A 19578-nucleotide genomic window follows, 5' to 3' on the forward strand; every position below is an offset into this window, starting at 1 on the left:
TGGCTAGGGAGATCGCTGACTAGTGGACTGCCTGCCTCACGGGCGCAAAACCCTGGTTTCAGCCCCCTCGTCTACACACAGGGAGTACCAAATAGAATACGTTTTTAAGATAGTACTCTCTTTAACATTGTCGCGGTTACCAATGAGCCTGGCACTTCCTGTGCTCATTGCCAACTGGACAAATTCTCTGAGTTTCTAGTTCACTTCAACTCAGTTTCACATTAGGATCTCTTATTGAGTTGTAAATGCTTTTTATTTATGGAGGATTTTGACCTTTGGTCAGCCACATCACAGTAGCTTTCTCAGCCTCAAGTTTGTCTTTTCTTTTGCTCAGAGAGATTTCAGTATAGGAGTTTTCCATCTATATCTATAAAAACCTTTCCCTTTATGACTTCTGGGTTTTTATGTCCTATCTAGGATGACTTCTTTGCCCTGAGATCCCATGGATGGACATGTATATGTGTGTGTATATGCATGTATACGTCATACATACATACATATATATTATTTTAGAATATTACAGATTCATTAATGATTTGTGGTCTTTTATCCCTCTGGTGACCTACGGCAGGAAACAGTACTCTAAGACGGTTAGTAAGTAAGTAGCCGGTTTTCTCAGCAGCGTTTGCTGGCTGCCTCCCTCATCCTCAATCACACACTGCTCTGGTACCAAACCTTTCTGGGCCCTCTCCATTCCTATGCCACACTCAAACACCCTGCTTACGATATTTTTAAATATCCAGGAGAGCTAATTGCCCTCATTAGTCACTTTTTTTTTTTTAAATCTTGGCTTTTCTTACTACACATTGATTTTTCTGGCTGAACTTTAGAATGGAGCCGGTGACCAGAATTATGCTAAATCTTCCGGAACTGGCATTTTGACAGTTTGAGTCTTGCTCTCCCTAACCTGGCATGAGTTTCCATTTCCTTCTGTTCTTCAGTGTCTGTTCAATTTTGACGATCCAAAACAAAACAAAACATTCACCCCACAGTTTTATTTTTGCTTGGCATTCTGTTGCTCTTCTCATCAAGACTTTGCTTCAGTATTACAAAAGGGATGTGTGCTCTGCCCCAAGTCCACCATCCTGGACAGAGGAGCAGACAGAGCTGAGCATATCACCTCAACCCCCACTGCCCTGTGTTGGGTTTGTGTTTGTTTTCTGTACTGGGGAAGGAACCCAGGACCTTGTGTGAACCCTCTTGCTGCGCCTTATGCTTGGCCTCCTTTCGCTTTTTTACCTTGAGACGGGAGTCTCACTCATTTGTTCACACCGGCTTTGACCTTGCTCTATAGACCAGGTGGTTCTTGGATTTGTGAGCTTCCTGCCTCGGGCTCCTGAGTAGCAGATTACAGGCCCGTACCAGCTGTTTTTGTGGTTTTACTAATTCCTGTTGGGCACATCCACCCCTGGATCAACTGTGCTTGAGTTATAATCCCATCACAAACCCTCACAACAGGATTCTCATTGTAAGTTACATAGAGAAAGAAATGGCAAGATCAGATCAGCAGCGCTCTGGGGATCTGAAAGCCCAGGCTGGCCCACACTGCAAATCTCTATAAATTCATTTTCTTTAGCAAAAAGCTGGGGAGGCCACAAACACACACACACCCTACCCTACCTCTACCCCCGTGCATACCTGCTGGCATTGAGGACAGCAGCATCCCCCAGCACATTGCCTGTCAAGTCTTCTCTCTGGGCTCCCCTGAAAGGCTACATGGTACCCTAGAAAGCCACTCCTGCCCTACCCCAGGGCCACCGAAGCAGTAGCAAGAAGCCCACAAAGGACTTTCAATGGGACAGACGCTATGAAAAAGGCAAGGCTGGAGAAGAGCCCAAGACCACTGCTGAGAGGTGGGGAACCCAGGAGGTGGCTAGCTCCTCACTCCTGGACCTTAACTCAGGTCTAGCATCCACAAGGAAGAAGAGTCTTGGAAATGGGGGTGGGGCAGCAAAGGCTACCCTTCCTTGTTACGGGTTTCACCAGCTCTGGAGGAAGGGCTCTTGATGCAGCCCTGCATGTCTCTTTCCTACTCAATCCTCAAGGAATTCCTATGGGGTGTTCTGAAGCTAGCCTTGGGCTGGATGGTCCTCCACAGAAAGCAGCAAAGCACTCTGCAACCTCCCCTACATCCCTGGGCCTCAGGAAGGATTACAGGGGAGTGAGCAGGTGTTTCTGCCGAAAAGGAAGCTCTGGCAGGAGCAAAGGGTCCTTCCTCCCCAGGGCCCAGGGTGAGAGCACTAGGCCCCACCCCTTTCTGTTTCAATAGGAAGAAGCAGTGGTAACACCAATACCTCCTGAGCCATGCAAACCGGAGCTCCTCCCACTCACCCAAGTGACTCCAATAAAAGCAAAGGCTGCAGATCAGGAGCTGCCATGAGCTGCCACGAGCTGCCACGGTGGTTCCTCTTGCAGCCACAGGAGTGGCGGTCCCCCCACCCAGTTACTACATGTCCCAGGCAGTCTTGGTTGTGACACTCTTTTGGAGTCGGGGTTTCCTATCTTCCTTCCTGGCCTTTTCTGCTGCAGACCTCTTAGTTCTTACCAACCTGCCCGCGAGCAAGCAGTAAAGGGCATTATCCAAGGAAGCTGGTTCTTCAAGGGCTTGATGAGTTCAGGGTGAAGTCTCGTCCCTCAGCTTAGCAAATACATTCAGGGCTTACTCATTCTCCTCTATTCTGTGGATGCATGCAGAGTTTCCACAGGTGGCCTCACTCTAGGGTCTTCTCACGCAAGACTGTGGGAGTGTGCAGTCTCAAAGTGCCAAGCTCCAGGGCTCCACTTCCCAGGTGCCTCCCAGCCTCCAGCTCAATGTCTCAGCTAGCCAGCCAGGCTCTCTGTGATAGGACATCCCAAAGGCTAGCCCCCAGAGCCTCAGCAATGGCTCCTGCTCTGCAGAGCCCACCAGGGCAGGCTGCAAAGATTGGGCTGAGGCCCCAGGCATTGCTCCAAGCTCCAAACCTGATTTCCCACTCGCTCTTTGAGCAAAGCACTGGAGTGGTTCACTTTCGGTCATATTCGCTAAGGTTCTAAATGAAGAAACCACAGTCACAAGATCCAAAGGAGTCCGAAAAGGTAATTAGCTAACCGAAGGCTGCTAAGATAACTACCAGAGTTTAGGAGTGGGTGCGGCTCAGAGGAGGCTGGAACAGAGCATTCCCACAGCCTCAGGCTTGATTCCCCAGCACCACAGCTGTTTTAGACTTGTCTGTTAAAGCCGAGAACCTTCCGAAGCTTCACTCGGGCTTCCTGTAGTCTGTGCAGATGTCTCCGGAGTGCCTCCACCCCCTTCCCCCCCTTCAGTTGCCCCTCTCTATCAGAAGTCAAAAATAATTACAAGAAACCCAAAGTCAAGTTGCAAGGTCCTGAAAAGCTTCCAGGAGACAGACAGCCCACTGAAGTCTATCTTGTGTATCCTACCCCTGCACAGCCCTGGGTAGCCCAAAAGCCCATCCAGGTGAGTCTGTCTACTCACGTGTATCATTGTCACTTTTGGCTAGTCACATGATCACTAAGTATCAAGAATCAAATCTGGGGCCTGAAGAAATAAATGCCTGGATGGTTAAAAGCATTTTCTGCTCTTCCAGAGGACCCAAGTTCAATGTCTAGCACCCACATCAGGTGGTTCACAACCAACTCCAAAGAGTTAATACCCTGTTCTGCACTCAGAGGGCAAGCTGCACATACCCACACAAAGACACAAATCTAAAAAAAAAAGAAGAAGAAGAAGGAAGGAAGGAAGGAAGGAAGGAAAGAAGGAAGGAAGGAAGGGAGGAAGGGAGGGAGGGAGGGAGGAAGAAAGGAAGGAAGGAAGGAAGGAAGGAAGGAAGGAAGGAAGGAAGGAAGGAAGGAGGGAGAGTTGAAATTCTGGAGCCAAGGAAATGGCTAACGGATAACACCCTTAGAGTTCAGATACCCATAACCATGTAAAAGCTGGACAGGCATGGCAGCTGCCTGACATGCCAGCCCTCAGAAAGCAGAGATGGGGGATGCCCAGGACAAGCTGGCTCGATAGACTAGCCAGAAATGGAGCACTCTGAGTGTAGCAAGAGATCCTGTCTCAAAAAATAAAGTGGAAAGCAATTGAGGAAGACGCCTGTGGCCAACTTTGGGCCTCAGGCATGCGGTAACATGTGGTAACACATGCATGTACACCTACACACATACATATAAACATGCAAACACACGCACACATAAAAAATAATCCAATCTCCACTTTAACATCTTCTTACTTCAAAACTACTGTCCCCTAATTCTTGTTTTAGTTCACTGATGGCAGAGATTAAACCTGCATGCTGAGCATGTGCTCAACTGAGCTACACCCTCAGCCTCTGGTTTAATTTTTAATTAAAAACAACAACAACAACAACACTGTGTTACAAAAAAAAAAAAAAGTATGCATGTCCTCAGCAAGAAAGAACAGTTTTTTGTCTGTGTTTGTGATTTTCATGAGACAAAGTCTCACTATGTTGCCCATCTTGGCCTTGAACTTGTGAACACAAGGGATCCTCCTGCCTTAACCTCTCAAGAAGCTGGAGAGAACAAACTTTAAATTCTAAAAAGAAATCAGTATAGAAAATGATCAGCTCTGTCCTCTGGACCTGGCCTCCTTTGGGACTCTGCTGAGAAGGGCAGTGGGCGGGAGATTCCAGCCTCTACAGCTCCTCTCTGGCATCTAGCACCCAGGCACCCTGGAATGGGCGTCCCTAACCCTCGTCATTACCTCTTTCCCAGCAGGGTTCAACCAGGGGTACTAGAAGTCTCAACAAACTGCCCAGGCCAGGGACATCTCGGCTGTCCCAGGAAGACTGGCACTCCCGTGCAGCTGCTGTGCGTACAGATGCTCAAGTCCTGACTCGACCTTCTCTCAAGCTCCCAGGACAATTCTCTCCTAGATCCAGAGTCAGGTGACCACCTGAGTGGGCAAGCTCACCCACAGCTCCCTACAGAGCCTAGAGAAGACAACGTTCCCAGACTGACTAGAGTCCTTCATGTCAACCTGCCACTCATTACCACTCCTGCCCCAGGTCCAGGGTCTCCAGGTGTGGCCCTGTACCGACCTCACAGGGCACACCATCGTGTGGGGCTCTAAGCTCCCTGTGTGCCCAAACCAGAGATGTGAAACCTCTCCTTGCAACAAGAAGCCCAGTAAATCCTATCTCAGAACAGTATTTTTTTGATACTAAAATAGTCTTGATCTACTACGGTGTGAAAGCAGCATGCACAGTTATGAACTTGTTGCGTCTTTCCTTGGGCTGAACGAATGAGGTTGGACCTTTCCTTCTCTTGGGATGCTGGGCAGCATCAGGGAGCTGTACCCATCTGCCCCAAGACAGGTGCAAAACTCACCTGTTGTTCATTGCTCAGCTGGGCAAGGATGCACTGCTGAGGGCTGGGCATTATACTTACTGAATTGTACAGTATTTCTCACTTACAATAATCTTATCAGGAAGCTACCCCATCCTAAGGCAAGGAGGATCTATCTGTACATAGGAAATACTACTGAAGTCCAGTTATCTGAACTCTCCCAGGTTGATGGTGCAGCCATGCTATCTGTGTGCTTCCTCAATGACAGCAGATGAGCATCCAGCAGTGGCTCTGGGGACTCATGTAATTGTGAAGCAGCCAGGGACACACACAGTATCTCATGGCATCTGCACCAAGTCTGTAACGTGAACACAGCTATGACTGCTATGGTGAGCATGTCACAGACACTCCTGGCAGCTGGGGCCGGGACCTACCTTTGTCATGAAGTAAAGGCTGCACCTTGGGTAACAGGTGGATGTGAAAATGGGATTATCTCCCCATTTTGGGTCTCATAGCTCCTGAATTCTGACCATGAACCAGTGCCCAGGGACTCCTTCCTCTCAGTCCCTGCCTGGGCCCCTGCAACCCCAGGAAGGAGGGGAATCCTTGGCAGGAGGGGCTGGCAGTCCACAGGGCTAATGCTGTACCCCGAACCTGACACGCATGTGCATCTCGGCCTATTGTCTGAGTATCAACAACTTGGCTCTGCCCTGGGATTCCTTAGGCTCCCTGTTCATCATGATATGGCTACCTGGCCCCAGTATTTCTGAGGTTCTGGCAACTTCTTAACCTCTGAGGGCAAGGAGGAGGAGTTCCACCTGCAGAGTTGGCTCTGGTAAAACATCCTCTAACTTTATTCTTAAGAGACAGTTATAATGAAGTGTCCAGCAGTTCCTTCTTCAGAGCAGCTGAGGGGACCACTCACATAAAACAGAACCCAGCTGACAGCGTGGGTTGGGGGACACAGAAGGATCTGGGCCTCTAGTCCCCACCCCATGACCCCACTCATGCCCCACCACATGGCCAATATAACCACCGAAAAGCTAAAGGGATGTCTCACCTTCAGGTTCCTCCACACTGCTGGCTGCGGTGGTGGGTGGTGCTACAGGAATCTCTTCACGAGGTTCAGAAAAGAGAGGAGGAAAAATGAGGTAAAAAAAAAAAAAAATAAGGCATTATTTTAGTTCTTGGAAAGACAAGGGTCTCAGCACAGAATCCTCCCAACCTTCCCCCATGCCCACCCCACAGCTCAACTCAAAGGAATAAAAAGTTGGGGAGAAAAGGCGTGCTGGCAGCAGGGTCCCAGGGATCCTGGGCAATCAGTGTGCTCCCGTCTTTACTGGGAAGGGAAATCACTAATCTCATCTGTTAAGGAGGGTCAGGAGTCAGGGCAGCAGGAGGGGCTGGCAGGCCACAGGGCTGATGCTGTACCCAGGACCTGACACGCATGTGCATCTCGGGCTATTGTCTGAATGTCAACAATTTGGCTCTGCCCTGGGATTCCTTAGGCTCCCTGTTCATCATGATATGGCTACCTGTTCATCTACAGTGTTAACTCAAAGGTGGGAGGAAGGATCTAGAAGCAGTGATGGTGTGTGAGGGGCTGGGGACCTACCTGCCCTTGGGGAAGCTTCTCATAGGGGCAGATGCATCTGCAGCCGGGCTCTAGTTCCCCAGACTCCCTTCTCACAGGCTTCTAGTAGTTGGTGGACTGGGATGTGACTACAGGAGGCAGGGCTGGGCATGGCCTTTGTTTAGAATGTTCTCTTCTATCAGCCCTTCTACTTCCTGGACCCATCTCTGTGCTCCGACTGCTGAAGAAGTTCAGCCAATCAACTTCGTTGATTCACCCACCAGCTCTCAAAAGGCTGGGCTTCCTTTTTCTAGACAAGACCAAACCACCAAACCGTGGACCAAAAGTCCTTCTAGGACAATGGTTCTTAACTGGTGGGTCACAACCCCTTTCTGGGATGAAGGGTTTACATAGCAGATGCCCTGCTTATCCGATATTTACATTACGATTCCTAACAGTAGCAAAATTACAGTTATGAAGTAGCATTTTATGGTTGGGGGGGTCCTCACCACATGGGGAACTGTATGTATTAAAGGGGTGCAGCATGAGGAAGGTTGAGGACCACTGGCCTAGAAGGAATACACAACCACTGGTGAGAAACCTCCAATCCTTCTGTCTGTAGCCACCATCTGGCTCCGTGGTAAGACTTTCTCTGACCTCAGATTCTAGACCCCTCAGACCTGAGGCCTGACCTGAGATCTGTCTGTGTCTCCCAAAGGAACCATGCTTTGTGCCTTTCAGAGTTAAAGACAGTGGACACAGCCCACAGCAAGGGGCAGACTTACTCTCAGTGGCTTCATTCACACATCTCTTTGGTCTCCGGTCACAGCAGCTCATTAGGCAGCTGGACATAAGCCAGGTCCTTTCTTAGTCCTACAAAGCTAGGTTGGTCCTAGCAGAAACTCTCTGGAAACAACGTCCAAATGGCCTAGTCTAATACTGCAGGTCTACAAAGGCGGATTCACACCAATGGCCATGGGGCACATTGGCCACCCAAACACAGTGTCTAAAGGGTGGCATGTATGCACAAGGCCTGTGGTTCCCCAAGCTTGAGCCCTCCCTTTTCAAAGGCAAGTCAGAAAGTACAGAAGCATGTGGGAAGGTACAGGCGCTAGTTTTGAAAGGTCATTTCACGATGCTCTTTTCTGGGGGATTTTGAAATGTTAGTTCTTGTCCTTCTGAGCAACCTAACGGCTCCTCTCCCTCTTTTAAAAAGAGGCTATGCAGTGGCGGAACACGTTTCCAGAGGCCCAGAGACACTTGGCCTTCTAAAAATGTTCATCTCACAGCTTTGGGACAAGCAGAGAGAGGGTTTCTATATACTGTGTAAGTGATGTTTGTATATCATCCTGGGAAGGATTTCTTCCCATCCCTTCCTTCAAGTGCTGGAGGTGAACCCAAGGCCTGGGGCGTACGAGCCATGTGCCCTTCCACTGAGTGACAGCCAGCCTAAGCACCTTGTCCATCTCCTGTACCCTGGGAGAACACCAGGATCCAGTCCCTCAGTGGACCTTCAGGGACACCCTGGCAGAGACTCTTGATTCACTGACCAGTCATAATTGCCGTCGGAACCAACAGAGCTGACTTGTTCCAGAAACAACGGCCACATGTAGTGGAAGAGGTGAGGTATGGACTGTCTAAGGCTCCCACCTGCTTGAAGCAGGGATGATGACTACAACTTCTGTGAGGAACACTCTAGGACTTGGTGGTGGCTCCAGTCACTGGCCCCAAGACTCTCCGGCTATTCTGAATCCCCATCACTAATCAGTCACTGGAACCCACTGAGGGACTCAGAACCTCAGAAGTTGAGACTGACTGACTTCTGAAAGGGGCCAAGTAGTAAATATTTCAGGCTCTGTAGGTTACATCTGCTGCAGCTCTAGTGGCCCACAGAAGCAGCTACAGACAGTATTATCTTTTTCATTCCCTTCTTCTCTTTTTTGAAATACAGGGTCTCACTATGTAGCCCAGGCTAGCCTCAAACCTGCAATCTCCTTGCCTCTGCCTCCCAAGTACTGGGATTACAAGCTCACACCCTCATGCCCAGTGACTTTGCGTGCTTTTTATCATGTCTTGAAATAGTATCCTTCCTTTGATTTTTGTTTAAATCATTAAAAAGGTTCGAGGCACTGTGCCATTCAAAAGCAGGCAGCAGGCAGCTCCCCGAGCAGAGCTCACCAAGCCCACTCTCTAGAGAATACATTTGGTTCCCTGGACTCTGGCACATTTCCTGAGACTCTCTTCTCTCTGCTCCAGTCATCCCTCCTTGGCTTGGTCAGCCCTAGCCAAGGAATCAACAGGACGAGGCTGGGCCTCACTGGGTCAGGCTTCCCTTGTCAGCCAGAGCTCATGTTCTGCTGGTGGTCACAGCAGTGTGACCCACCAGATGCGAAATACAGAGACCTTCAGAGCCAAGGCCAGGATGACCCACCACCTCCATGTAACGCCTCTCTGGGATCCCTACTCTGGTGCTCTATTAATCCTTCAGGGGCCACAGGGGTCATGAACAAGAACATGAATAACTTCTTTTAAAGGCCTAAAGCTTTTGGTCTGCTCTCTTCTGAATCTGCAGCTGTATCAGCCCCTATCCCCCTAGGGTCTGGGGTCAAAGTGCAATGTAGAAATGGGGCTCATGCTGGAGTCTTGCTATCCCCTGGAGCTGGTGACTCAGTGTCTGTCAGTACTGAGGGCTGTGGACAGGCTGGCTCTAATGTGCATACATAGCCGCTTCTGAAGGAGCTTCCAGGCCTGGAGTCTCTCACAGGCTCTCCCTGAGCATCAGTGAATGAAAAGATTCCCACTGATGATGGCTAACCCCACTGGACATCAGCAACCGGACCCACAGCGTCCCCCCCCACACACCCAAGCAGAGGGGAGGAGGGGATACACATACTGATGCAGGGGGCGATGGGGGAGCGGCTCTGCTGGTAGCCTTTGGCACAGCGGTTGCAGGTGATGCCTGTCACGCCGTCCTTGCAGGGACACTGGCCAGTGGTTTGATTGCAGGTCTTGCCAGCAGCTCCCACAGGATGGCAATCACAGGCTGCAAAGGACACAAAACAGAAGGGTCAGAGAGGCAGTTAGCGCCCTTCCCGCCCAGGCGTGTCCCGGGAGAAAAAGAATGGGAAAGATGAGCAGGCAGGCCTAACCACGCCCACACATGTTCCAGAAGTTCTGAGGTGGATTGCCTACCTACCAAGAAACGGGAAACCAAGATCAAAGTGGACCTACTTCCAAGAGTTGCTTGAAGAACAAGAGAAGGGAGCCAGGGAGCAGCTTCAAAGCCCAGGAGGAGGGTTGATACTCAAATATGACACCAAGGGATGATGGGGGGCACTGGAGGGTGGAGGTACTGGCTTCCCTCCCAGATTTCTCTGTGGATTCCCTGGGTGGAGTAGGGCCTGGATGCTGGTCAGAGGGAGGCACAAGAAGGAGGTGCTTAGGGTGCTGTCCCGGCTTGCTCAGCAGCCAGATGCCCAGAACCCAGACTTCTGGGTCACAATAACACTTTACCTTAAAACCCCAACTAAATGGGTAAAAGGTGAACTGGTTAACTGCTGTGAGATGTCTTTCTGTATACTGTGAATATGTTTCGCTCCCATTGGCTAATAAATAAAGCTGTTTTGGCCTATGGCAAGGCAGCTTAAAGGCAGGCGCGAAATCCAAGCAGAGATACAGGAAAAGAAGGGTGGGGTTGGGGGAGACTCGAGCTGGCAGCCCAAGGAGCAACAAGATGCCTGCAGACTGGTAACACCACAGCCACATGGCAAAAGATAGATGAATAGAAATGAGTTAGTTTAAAATGGAAGACCTAAGAGATGGGATATAATTAATATAAGCTTCTGAGTGATTATTTTATCAGCCACTGTGGGACCTCAGGGCCAGGAGGGACACAGGAAAACTTCGGGCTACATTTTGGCGCCCAACATGGGGCAAGAGTTTCCACCTAAAACCTGAGAGAACTTACTAAAATGGAGCCAAGAGCAGCTTCCTAGTTGTGTCTCTCAGGCAAGTCATGATTCAGAGATGCTGTGATGTGTGGGCTTGAGCTACAGTATGGCGGATTCCCGCTGCAATATATAGAGGTTTCTCCAAGCCATTGCACTGCATGGCGGATTTAGCTTTTAATAGTACAGACCCCCCCCCCCCCCCAAAAAGGTTTCTGGGCTACATGCTGCTATAGGAAGGCATAGGAGGCATAGACCCACTGCTTCCCAGAGTCGGCGATGAGCATGGCCAGGAAACATACCTCCAACATGTGGGGAAGCTGAGGTGGGCAGAGCCAGCAGATTCAGTCCTAAGCCACACTGTAGTTTAAATCAATGGTCAAAAAATGATTATAGATTCAGATGGAATAAAACTCTCAACGGTTTACAATGTGTAGTGTACATAGGCTTAGCAGAAAGAGGAAAAGGAATATAGACAGTTATATAAAGAAATAAATAGTTTAAAAAAATAAAGTCTTTAAAGAGAATATAAGAATAATATGAAAGTTAAGCCATGTAAAGATGAAAATTACACAAAGAATCTGGATATTGCAGATTATTATATTGTCTTTAGGATTTTTAACTGCAGAGAGACATTCAATTGTATGGGCTACCAAGTTAAACCAATATGTATATTTTAAAGGTATCTTGACTTCAAAATTTATTTCTAAGGATATGCTGCTTTGAAAAAGAGGTTCTGCTTTTGTTTGCACAGAAGATGAGAACCTGTGGATTGCTTCCATGCTAATATGGTTTGATCAACCAAGACCCCCTGAAAGGACTCCAGTGACAGCCATGGCCCAGATGATCCAACATCCAAAACAGCTTCAAAGAAACTGGCTGAGATCCAGCCTCACAGACCACTACAGCCAAGATTTAACTATAATTCTTAATTTTCTCAGGATCCCCATTAAGATCAACAGCGCCCCCAATAAGCAGGAAGCAGCCTAGAGGACTACACCCACATTCCCCCCACCCAAAAAGATGGATCATGGATGTTTGTCTTTGTTGAGGGGTTGGTTACAAATTGTTATTGGTCACAGTCAATCTCTTTCTAAAAGAAGAAAGGGGGATATGATATGGACATGTAGGATATAGATATGATAGGATAAAAGGGTAGATTATTGAATCTACTTTTAAAGAACAACTTGTTTGAAATGTTTTGCATTGTTATGGATTTTAGTTTATTGATACAAATTTAAAGTTAATTTTGTTATACTTTATATATATATATTTCTACTCTTGTTTAAGGTATGTTTAGGCAACTTATTTAAAATTATAATGCATAATTAAGAAATACAGTTTAATAATTAGTCATCTATGATAATCAAACTTATAGTCATGTTAATTAAGTTTTCTAGGTATACATAGATATATTTCAATTAGGTAGATAATCTTCATAAATTTCAAAGACCTAGAGAATATGACATTTTAAATGATTTAAAAATTTAGACTTTTCTGCACAGTGAGATACATCTGCTCCTGGCAGCACCAATTAATTCAAAGAGGATAGCAGGCATCGAAGAAACTCATTATGGAGTTTATTTTCTTTGTGGCAAAAGTTAGCCACTGGGAAAAAATGTCCTTACATCCACTGCTTGACAGGATGTTGTACAGACTGGACATGCAGGACCTATGGGAAAGTGACTTTACCTAAACAGGACAAGATAGTCCTTCAGGTTCCTGCTCCACAGAGGAGACTGCCAGACATTCTACAGAACACAGGGAGAAGTGACTGAGAGACTAGACCAGAGGCTAAAGATGAATGCCCCAATGTTGCAGATGAACTTTGGGTGACTGTCCACGTAGCCAGCTGTCTCTATCATTTCTAGAACTTTGGAAGTTGCTTACAGTGTACTTCCTGTTTACTTAGGTATTATTATGTTCCTTCTCAGGTCTTTGATGGAGTTAAAGACTAGAGTCATGATAAAAGGTAAATTAGATACAAAACTTTAGAATCACAAAAATAAGATAGATGATAGAGTATTTTCTTTAATTTTGCCAAATACAAATAGATCAGATATTGTTTATAAGTCTTGCTCGATAATTGTTTTATTATATGTAATTTTACTGTTAAAATTAAAACCTTCCTTTTTGATTAGCTAGAAAAGGGGAAGTGCTATGGAATGTCTTTCTGCATGCTGTGAGTATGTGTTGCTCCCATTGGCTAATAAATAAAGCTGTTTTGTCCTATGGCAAGACAGCTTAGAGGTAGGCAGGAAATCTAAGCAGAAATACAGAGAAAAGAAGGGTGGAGTTGAGGGAGACTGGAGTCACTTGCCCAAGGGGCAACAAGATGCCAGCAGATCAGTAATGCCACGGCTATGTGGCAAAACATGGATTAGTAGAAATGGGTTAATTTAAGATGAAAGAGCTAGGAGATGGGATATAATTAACATAAGCCTCTGAGTGATTATTTTATAAGCCACTGTGGGACCTCAGGGCCAGGTGGGACACAGGAAAACTTTTGGCCATAGGCTAACCTGGGGCCCCCCAGGAATGGAACAGTCAAGCTGGGAGTGAAGCAAAGCCAATTATTTTCAGGTCAGAGGCCACTGTGTGAATCTTATGACCCCCCCTTCTGGTTTTGAAGAGGAAGCACTGGGTGGCCCCACATCCAGCTGCATCCTGAAGCTCCCTCATGGTGTTCCAGCAATGAAGCAGTCAGAACTCTGGGGACGACCTCCGCCACCATGGGGCTGTAAGCAACATTTACACACACACACACCCTCCAGGCAGAGGCCACCAAGGCCTCTTGCTAAGTTCTGCCCACCTGATCCTGAGCAGTGGCCTTACTGGTGAAGGAATGGGGGTCAAGGAAGCCGGGTGATGCCTGTTCCTGCTGCAGGAAGTCTAGGAGGGCAGTGTGTGCCAGTAATGCATTCTGCAGCCATTTCAATTCATGCCATATTATGCTCTCTTTCCGTCCCCAAAGGGGACAAAAATATCTAGGAAAATAAATGAGAACTGAGGTTCCCAAACAGCTAAAGTGAAAATTCCCTCCTCAATGGGCCTCCAGCCTGGGAGTACAGGGACGAGCATCTGGGAGGGAGGTGGGGGAGAGGGATGTGCACAATAGAGCTAGCCTGTCCATAGCGCTCAGAAAGGAGAACAATGTGAGCATATTGGAAGCCTTAGGAGGAGGAAGGGTCTGGGCCTGACAGGATGGAGGACAGAAGGGTCTGGCGGGCTGATGGTTGCTGGCTCCTCTGACACAGTATCTCTGAGAACCTGGGACCACTCCTGTCTTGCTCCTTTCTTAGAGTCTGAAGCATCTCTCACAGCCCTCACAGGTTTTGAGCATTTGTTATGCGGCCTGTGGTACAATTCTGAAGGCTGTGGATGATGAAAGGAGGTCACAAGGGGTGGGCCTTTAATGGCTCTATCTGCCCCTGCTTCCAGTTTTCTCTGCTTCCTGGCTCACTCCACATAAACAAGCTGCCTCCAGCTCAAGAGCACCATGCACAGAGCAGTCACTCCGCCATCCTGGATGGAAACCCTCTGAGAATGTGAGCCAAACTTAACCTGTCTTCCCTTGAGCTGCCTTTGTTACTACCAAGAGAAAAATAACTAATACAGCATTGGAGATGGGGACATGTCTCTGCTGTGATGTTGTCTTCATTGGTGTGCCCTAAATTCAAGTCTGTGCCCTTTTTTAAAGTTAGCAATGGGAAAGATCCAGTCTTGATGGCCTGTGGGAAGGATGAGAGTGAGGAAGGCTTTGACTTTTCCCTGCAGTAGGAAAGGTGAGTGATACGAACACACAGTCGGCCATGAGAAGCAGAGGGCCACAGCACAGGATCTCACAGTCATGAGCCACAGATGTGGGCCTGGGCATAGGCATGTGGGGACACCAGGTTCTCATGCTGGCTGACCTCTCTTGGCCTGCTCTGTAAGCCCACTGGCAATCCTTAAATTCATACCAAGACTGTCTTCCTTGGATGCCAATGCCATACAACCGTGTGCCAGTACCTTCTGGATCCTTAGAAGGTCGCAAAGGGTTATTTGGTCACACCTAGGCACCAGCACTGGCCCAGAGGGTCTTCATCTTGGCAGGAGCTGGCCCAGCACAAGCTCCGGGTGGAGACGCACTAAAGACTATGCATTAAGCCCCTCAAAGCTGGTGACCTCAGCCACCTTGGCGGGCCCACCGCTGAGAAGTGTGGGGACCAGAAGAAGTCAGCTGCAGCAAAGGAGGACTGTTCTTGGCATGTATTCTGTATGGTCAGCTCATCCTAACAGTTCATCCTTGGATGAGATGTAAGCTAATGTTTGCTGCTGGCTTTCCAAATCTTTTGCCCAAGATTCCATAGGAAGAAAACCCATGCATTTGGTCTAAATGGGGCAGTAGTCTGTAGTACGCTTCCACACCAACAAGTCATTATCTAGGCATGGAAGTCACTAAAGGGTCACATCCAGGCCACTGTGACCATCACCAGGCTGCATCATGCCGCCAGCAGAGCATCTGCCAGCAGAGGTATACCCATCAAGACTCCCATAGACACATCGGCAACATGACATTGACTCAGTCCCTACAACAACCCTGTGAAAACAGTGTGACTGTCGGAGGGCAAGGGAACAGGCTGGTGAGGAGTCACCATAGAAATAAGACATGGAGCTGGGTGGTGGTGATGGTGCATGACTTTAATCCCAGCACTTGGGAGGCAGAGCCAGGTGGATCTCTGTGAGTTCGTGGCCAGCCTGGGTTACCAAGTGATTCCAGGAAAGGTGCAAAGCTACACAGAGAAACCCTGTCTTGAAAAACCAAAAAACGAAAGGAAAGGGAAGGGAAGGGAAGGGAAGGGAAGGGAAGGGAAGGGAAGGGAAGGGAAGGGAGGGAGGGAGGGAGACATGGAAAGGATCTGCAGCCCTGAGGAGAGAGAAAACCAGACCCTCACCCTCTCAGGACACCCTCTGTCCTTCTGTTTCTTCCTGGGGAAATAAGCTCCAACCTGTTTCAACCACCGTGAGGCAGGCTTGCTGTTACTTGCAGTCAAATGCAACTGGACAGAGCCCCACCCTGCACTCATTCCCAGTTCCCCCAGAGTAAGGCCTTTTCCACAGACACGGGAGTAGGCCGGCCCAAATTACACCCTGAGTAAAGAAGGGTGGGTTTTAAGTGTGATAAGAAAAGCCAATGGATGGCAGTGCCCTTGTGGTAAGGTCCTCTACAGAGGTGTGATGGCTATTCTTAATCATCCACTTGACTACATCAGGGATTAACTGAGGTCCAAGAGGCTAGGCACTCCTTCCAGGGATGTTTTTTTCTTAATGAAATCATTTAAGATGGAAAGAGCCAGGTCTAATCCAGTTTTGTGAGGTGGGATGATCCACCTTTAAATCTGGGCCACACCTTCTGCTGGCAGCTTATGTAAAGGACATAAGTTTTACCTACTTGACCTCACTCTCACTGGCACGTCCACTCCTTCACCGGCACTAGAGCCTACTTCTTGGGGATTCTGGAGTATCCTGAAGACCAGCAGAGACATCCAGCCTCTGAACAACTAGTGGACTCTTGGACCTTCCCTTGGTAGACCACACAGCTATTGTGTGGCTAACTGGACCACAGCCTGTTAGTCATTCTAGTCAATCCCGTATGTATAAAAATATATATTCATTCTATAAGTGCTGCTCCTCTAGAGAGCCCTGGATAATACAAGTGGGAAAAACAGAATTCCAACAGACTTTGTCAAAGGGAGTGGGAGGCAGGGAAGCCTCAGGGCCTGGCCTTAGGAAGAGAAAGTCAGAGGCTCCTCCTGTAGCTCCTTAGCCTGTAAACGCAGAGAGATACATGGACACATGCATGGGAGCATACATACATACATACATACATACATACATACATACATACATACATACATAGATTCGCATATATACCCACATGGTGACTAGCTCACTGCAGGATGGTTAAGTGGGGAATAAGCAAGGGGAGGGGGCCTTTTACTTTGTCGGGCTCCAATGAGGGGATGCTCAGAGAGCTTCCCTAATTCTTCAGAGAACAGGGCCCAGGATGGAACACCTTCTGTCACAGGAAGCCCTCCTGGTGACTTCCATTTCCCTGGAAGTCAGCCATGGTTTTTAGAGGGAAGTCAATCCCTTCCATCCAGGTCACCAGTCTGCATGGGGCAGCCAGCACCTGCTCATGGGAAATAAGCTACCAGAGGTTTTTCCATGAAGAGAGAACGTGAGGCCAGAAGGAAGTATGGGTCCCTGAGAACATGGCAGGATCAGGTTTCCCACGAATGTGGCTGGCTACAGAGAACCCAGGCTGTGTTTGTGCTGGGTCACCAGACGGGGACAGACTGCTCAAAAGAACCCAAGTGGTTTCAGACAGATGACAGGGGACCCAGGCCTGGCCTGTCCCTGCCACTGAACTAGTACCCCCTTCTCCCTGGATTGCAGGTGGCTTATCTGTAAGGACACTCCACTGAAGGTTTTGTCTATCTAGAGTGTAGACGTTAACCTCACAGCTGCTGTTCACCACAGTGTCCTGGGCCACGGCAGGGGGAGAGACTTGTGTTGCAGGCTACCCTGCTCAAGCACTCACTAGTACTGTGCCTGGACCTTATCAATGGAGGGAACTTCTAGGAACTCCGGTATAGTGGGCTTGGTGGCAGCTGGTGCTAACCACTGGCTTCCTACACCCAAGCATGACCCTTACCTTCTACTGGGTGAGCATAAACAGAGTCAGGCCCTTCTAGCAGCTCACAGGACCAGCTGGAAGTCTTCGAGGGCTCCTATGGGAAATCTGGCTACTTAGGAAAAGCACCCTGGCTCCAGGGACTTGCAGTGGGACCCTTAAGAGGCAACAATCTAGAACACAGGCTTGCAGGAAGGGTGCGGCTCAGCATTTGTTCCTTTGACACTGGGAGACAGAACAAGCAGAGAGCCTCAGCCCTCAACCCAGATGCCATCTGGCTGTCCGCTAGGCCTCCAGGAGCCCTGGAAACTTATTATTTTGGCCTCATGTTAAAGACTGACTCACATGCCAAGCCTCCAGGACACATACCCCAACGTCCTAATCCCAGGAGCCTATGCATGCAACGAATATGAATTCTTTAGAGGTACTTAGGTAAAAATAGGTCATTGGAGTAGGTTCTAATCCATGACTGGTGTCCTTGTCTGAGACTGGGGATGAGGTACAAGGTGGCTACATAGGAAAGGCCATGTGAACACACAGGATGAAGGTGACCATCTGTAAGCCCAGGAGAAGGGCCTGCAACAGATCCCTCCCTTCGGCCCTCAAAAGGAATCTGCCCAGCTGGTACCTTGACCTTGAATTTCCAGCCTCCAGAATTGGGAGAGATTAACTATCTGTTGTCTAAATCAGCAGGTTCACAGTGCTTTTTTCTGGCACCCCAAATTACCATACCTGTGTTACACCCCACACAACTACCTCTTTCCTAAGGGTTCACCCAGGCCAGTCCACAGAATTTAGGGGAGCCTTTCATTAGCCCATGGAGTTTCTTGTGGCCTAGCTCTACTGGCAAAGTCACCAGCCACATTTGCTGAGGGAGAGAAACCTTCTCTATGGTAGGTCACATCTCTGGGAGATCTGAGACTCTAGCAAACTGGCTGGGCACCTGGTAGGGCTTCTCTGGTCCCTGGAATACCTTCCAGCTCCGATTTACCACCAGACTCGGGGTGTTAGCCATTTCTAAAAGGGTGGCCAGCAAAGACCTGAGTTGAGAGTGCAATTGGGGTTCAAGGCCCATCAGAGGCCAGCTGGGGTCAGAAATACAGCCTTCAAGCAAGAGATTCTGCTGGGGCCCGCCCAGAAGTGAAACTACCCTACACACACACACACACACACACACACACACACACACACACACTTGCGCATGTGTGTGGTGGTGGTGGTTGTTGTTGTTGTTGTTGGTGGTGGTGGTGGTGGTGGGTTGTAGTGGATAGCCATCCCAGCATTGGCCTGGAAGTTCCAACCCCCAATGAGGCTTCGGTAATGGTCACGCCCACAAGGCGGGGCGGAGGAGGAAGCGGAAGACCCAAGATAGAGAGGAGGTCTCGCTCTCTTGGTTCGGGGATGCTGGACGCAGGAGGTAGACTGAGCAGAGTTCTCCAGAGAACACCACCAGACTGCGCCATACCTTTGCCAGACCCTACAACCTATCCCTTCATTTGTAAGTTACCCCACAATATAAATCTCCCTTTTAACTACGTGGAGTGGCCTTAATAGTTTCACCAACACCTTCCCCCAGTCTGGGAGGGGGCACGTTTCTTCCATCTCTGAAGCATCCCAGATCATAAAGAAATATGCTAGGCAGGGAAGCCACCTTACTTGAAATATCAGAACTCTGCCCAATCAGAGAACATGAAGATCTTTCAAGGTTCCCCCAGGAATGGTTGATAGCAGAACCAATCAGGAGACCACGTGGCTTCCAAGGTCTGCAAGGCTCATTCACAAGGGCTGCCTGCCCCTAACCCTCCTAGGTGAGGGGGCCATGCTAGTCAGTTTTTTTGTCAGCCTAAGTACAAACTAGGGTCATCTGGGAAGAGAGAACCTTTATTGAGACAATGCCTCCATCAGTCAGTCTCTAGACAAACCTTAGTACATTTTCATTATTGATGGGGGGGGGGGCTCTAGTTCATATGAGTGGTGCTACCACTGGGCAGGTAGTCCTGGGTTGTATTTAAAAAAGCAAGCTGAGCAAGTCACGGAGAGCAAGGCAGTAGACAGCACCCCTCCCCGGTCTC

The 19578-nt window shown here is 48.7% G+C and overlaps 1 protein-coding gene across 1 annotated transcript in view; it reads right to left on the reverse strand.

Annotated features, from left to right (window-relative positions):
- Nucleotides 1–19578, reverse strand: part of Ntn1 (netrin 1) — a 198457-nt gene that overhangs the window by 40053 nt on the left and 138826 nt on the right. The window contains 2 exon segments of the mRNA XM_036197259.1: nt 6368–6421; nt 9774–9923. Coding sequence (XP_036053152.1) covers nt 6368–6421; nt 9774–9923 — 204 coding nt within the window.

This window comes from Onychomys torridus, chromosome 8, assembly GCF_903995425.1.
Source record: "Onychomys torridus chromosome 8, mOncTor1.1, whole genome shotgun sequence".
In the NCBI taxonomy this organism is placed as follows: Eukaryota; Metazoa; Chordata; class Mammalia; order Rodentia; family Cricetidae; genus Onychomys; species Onychomys torridus.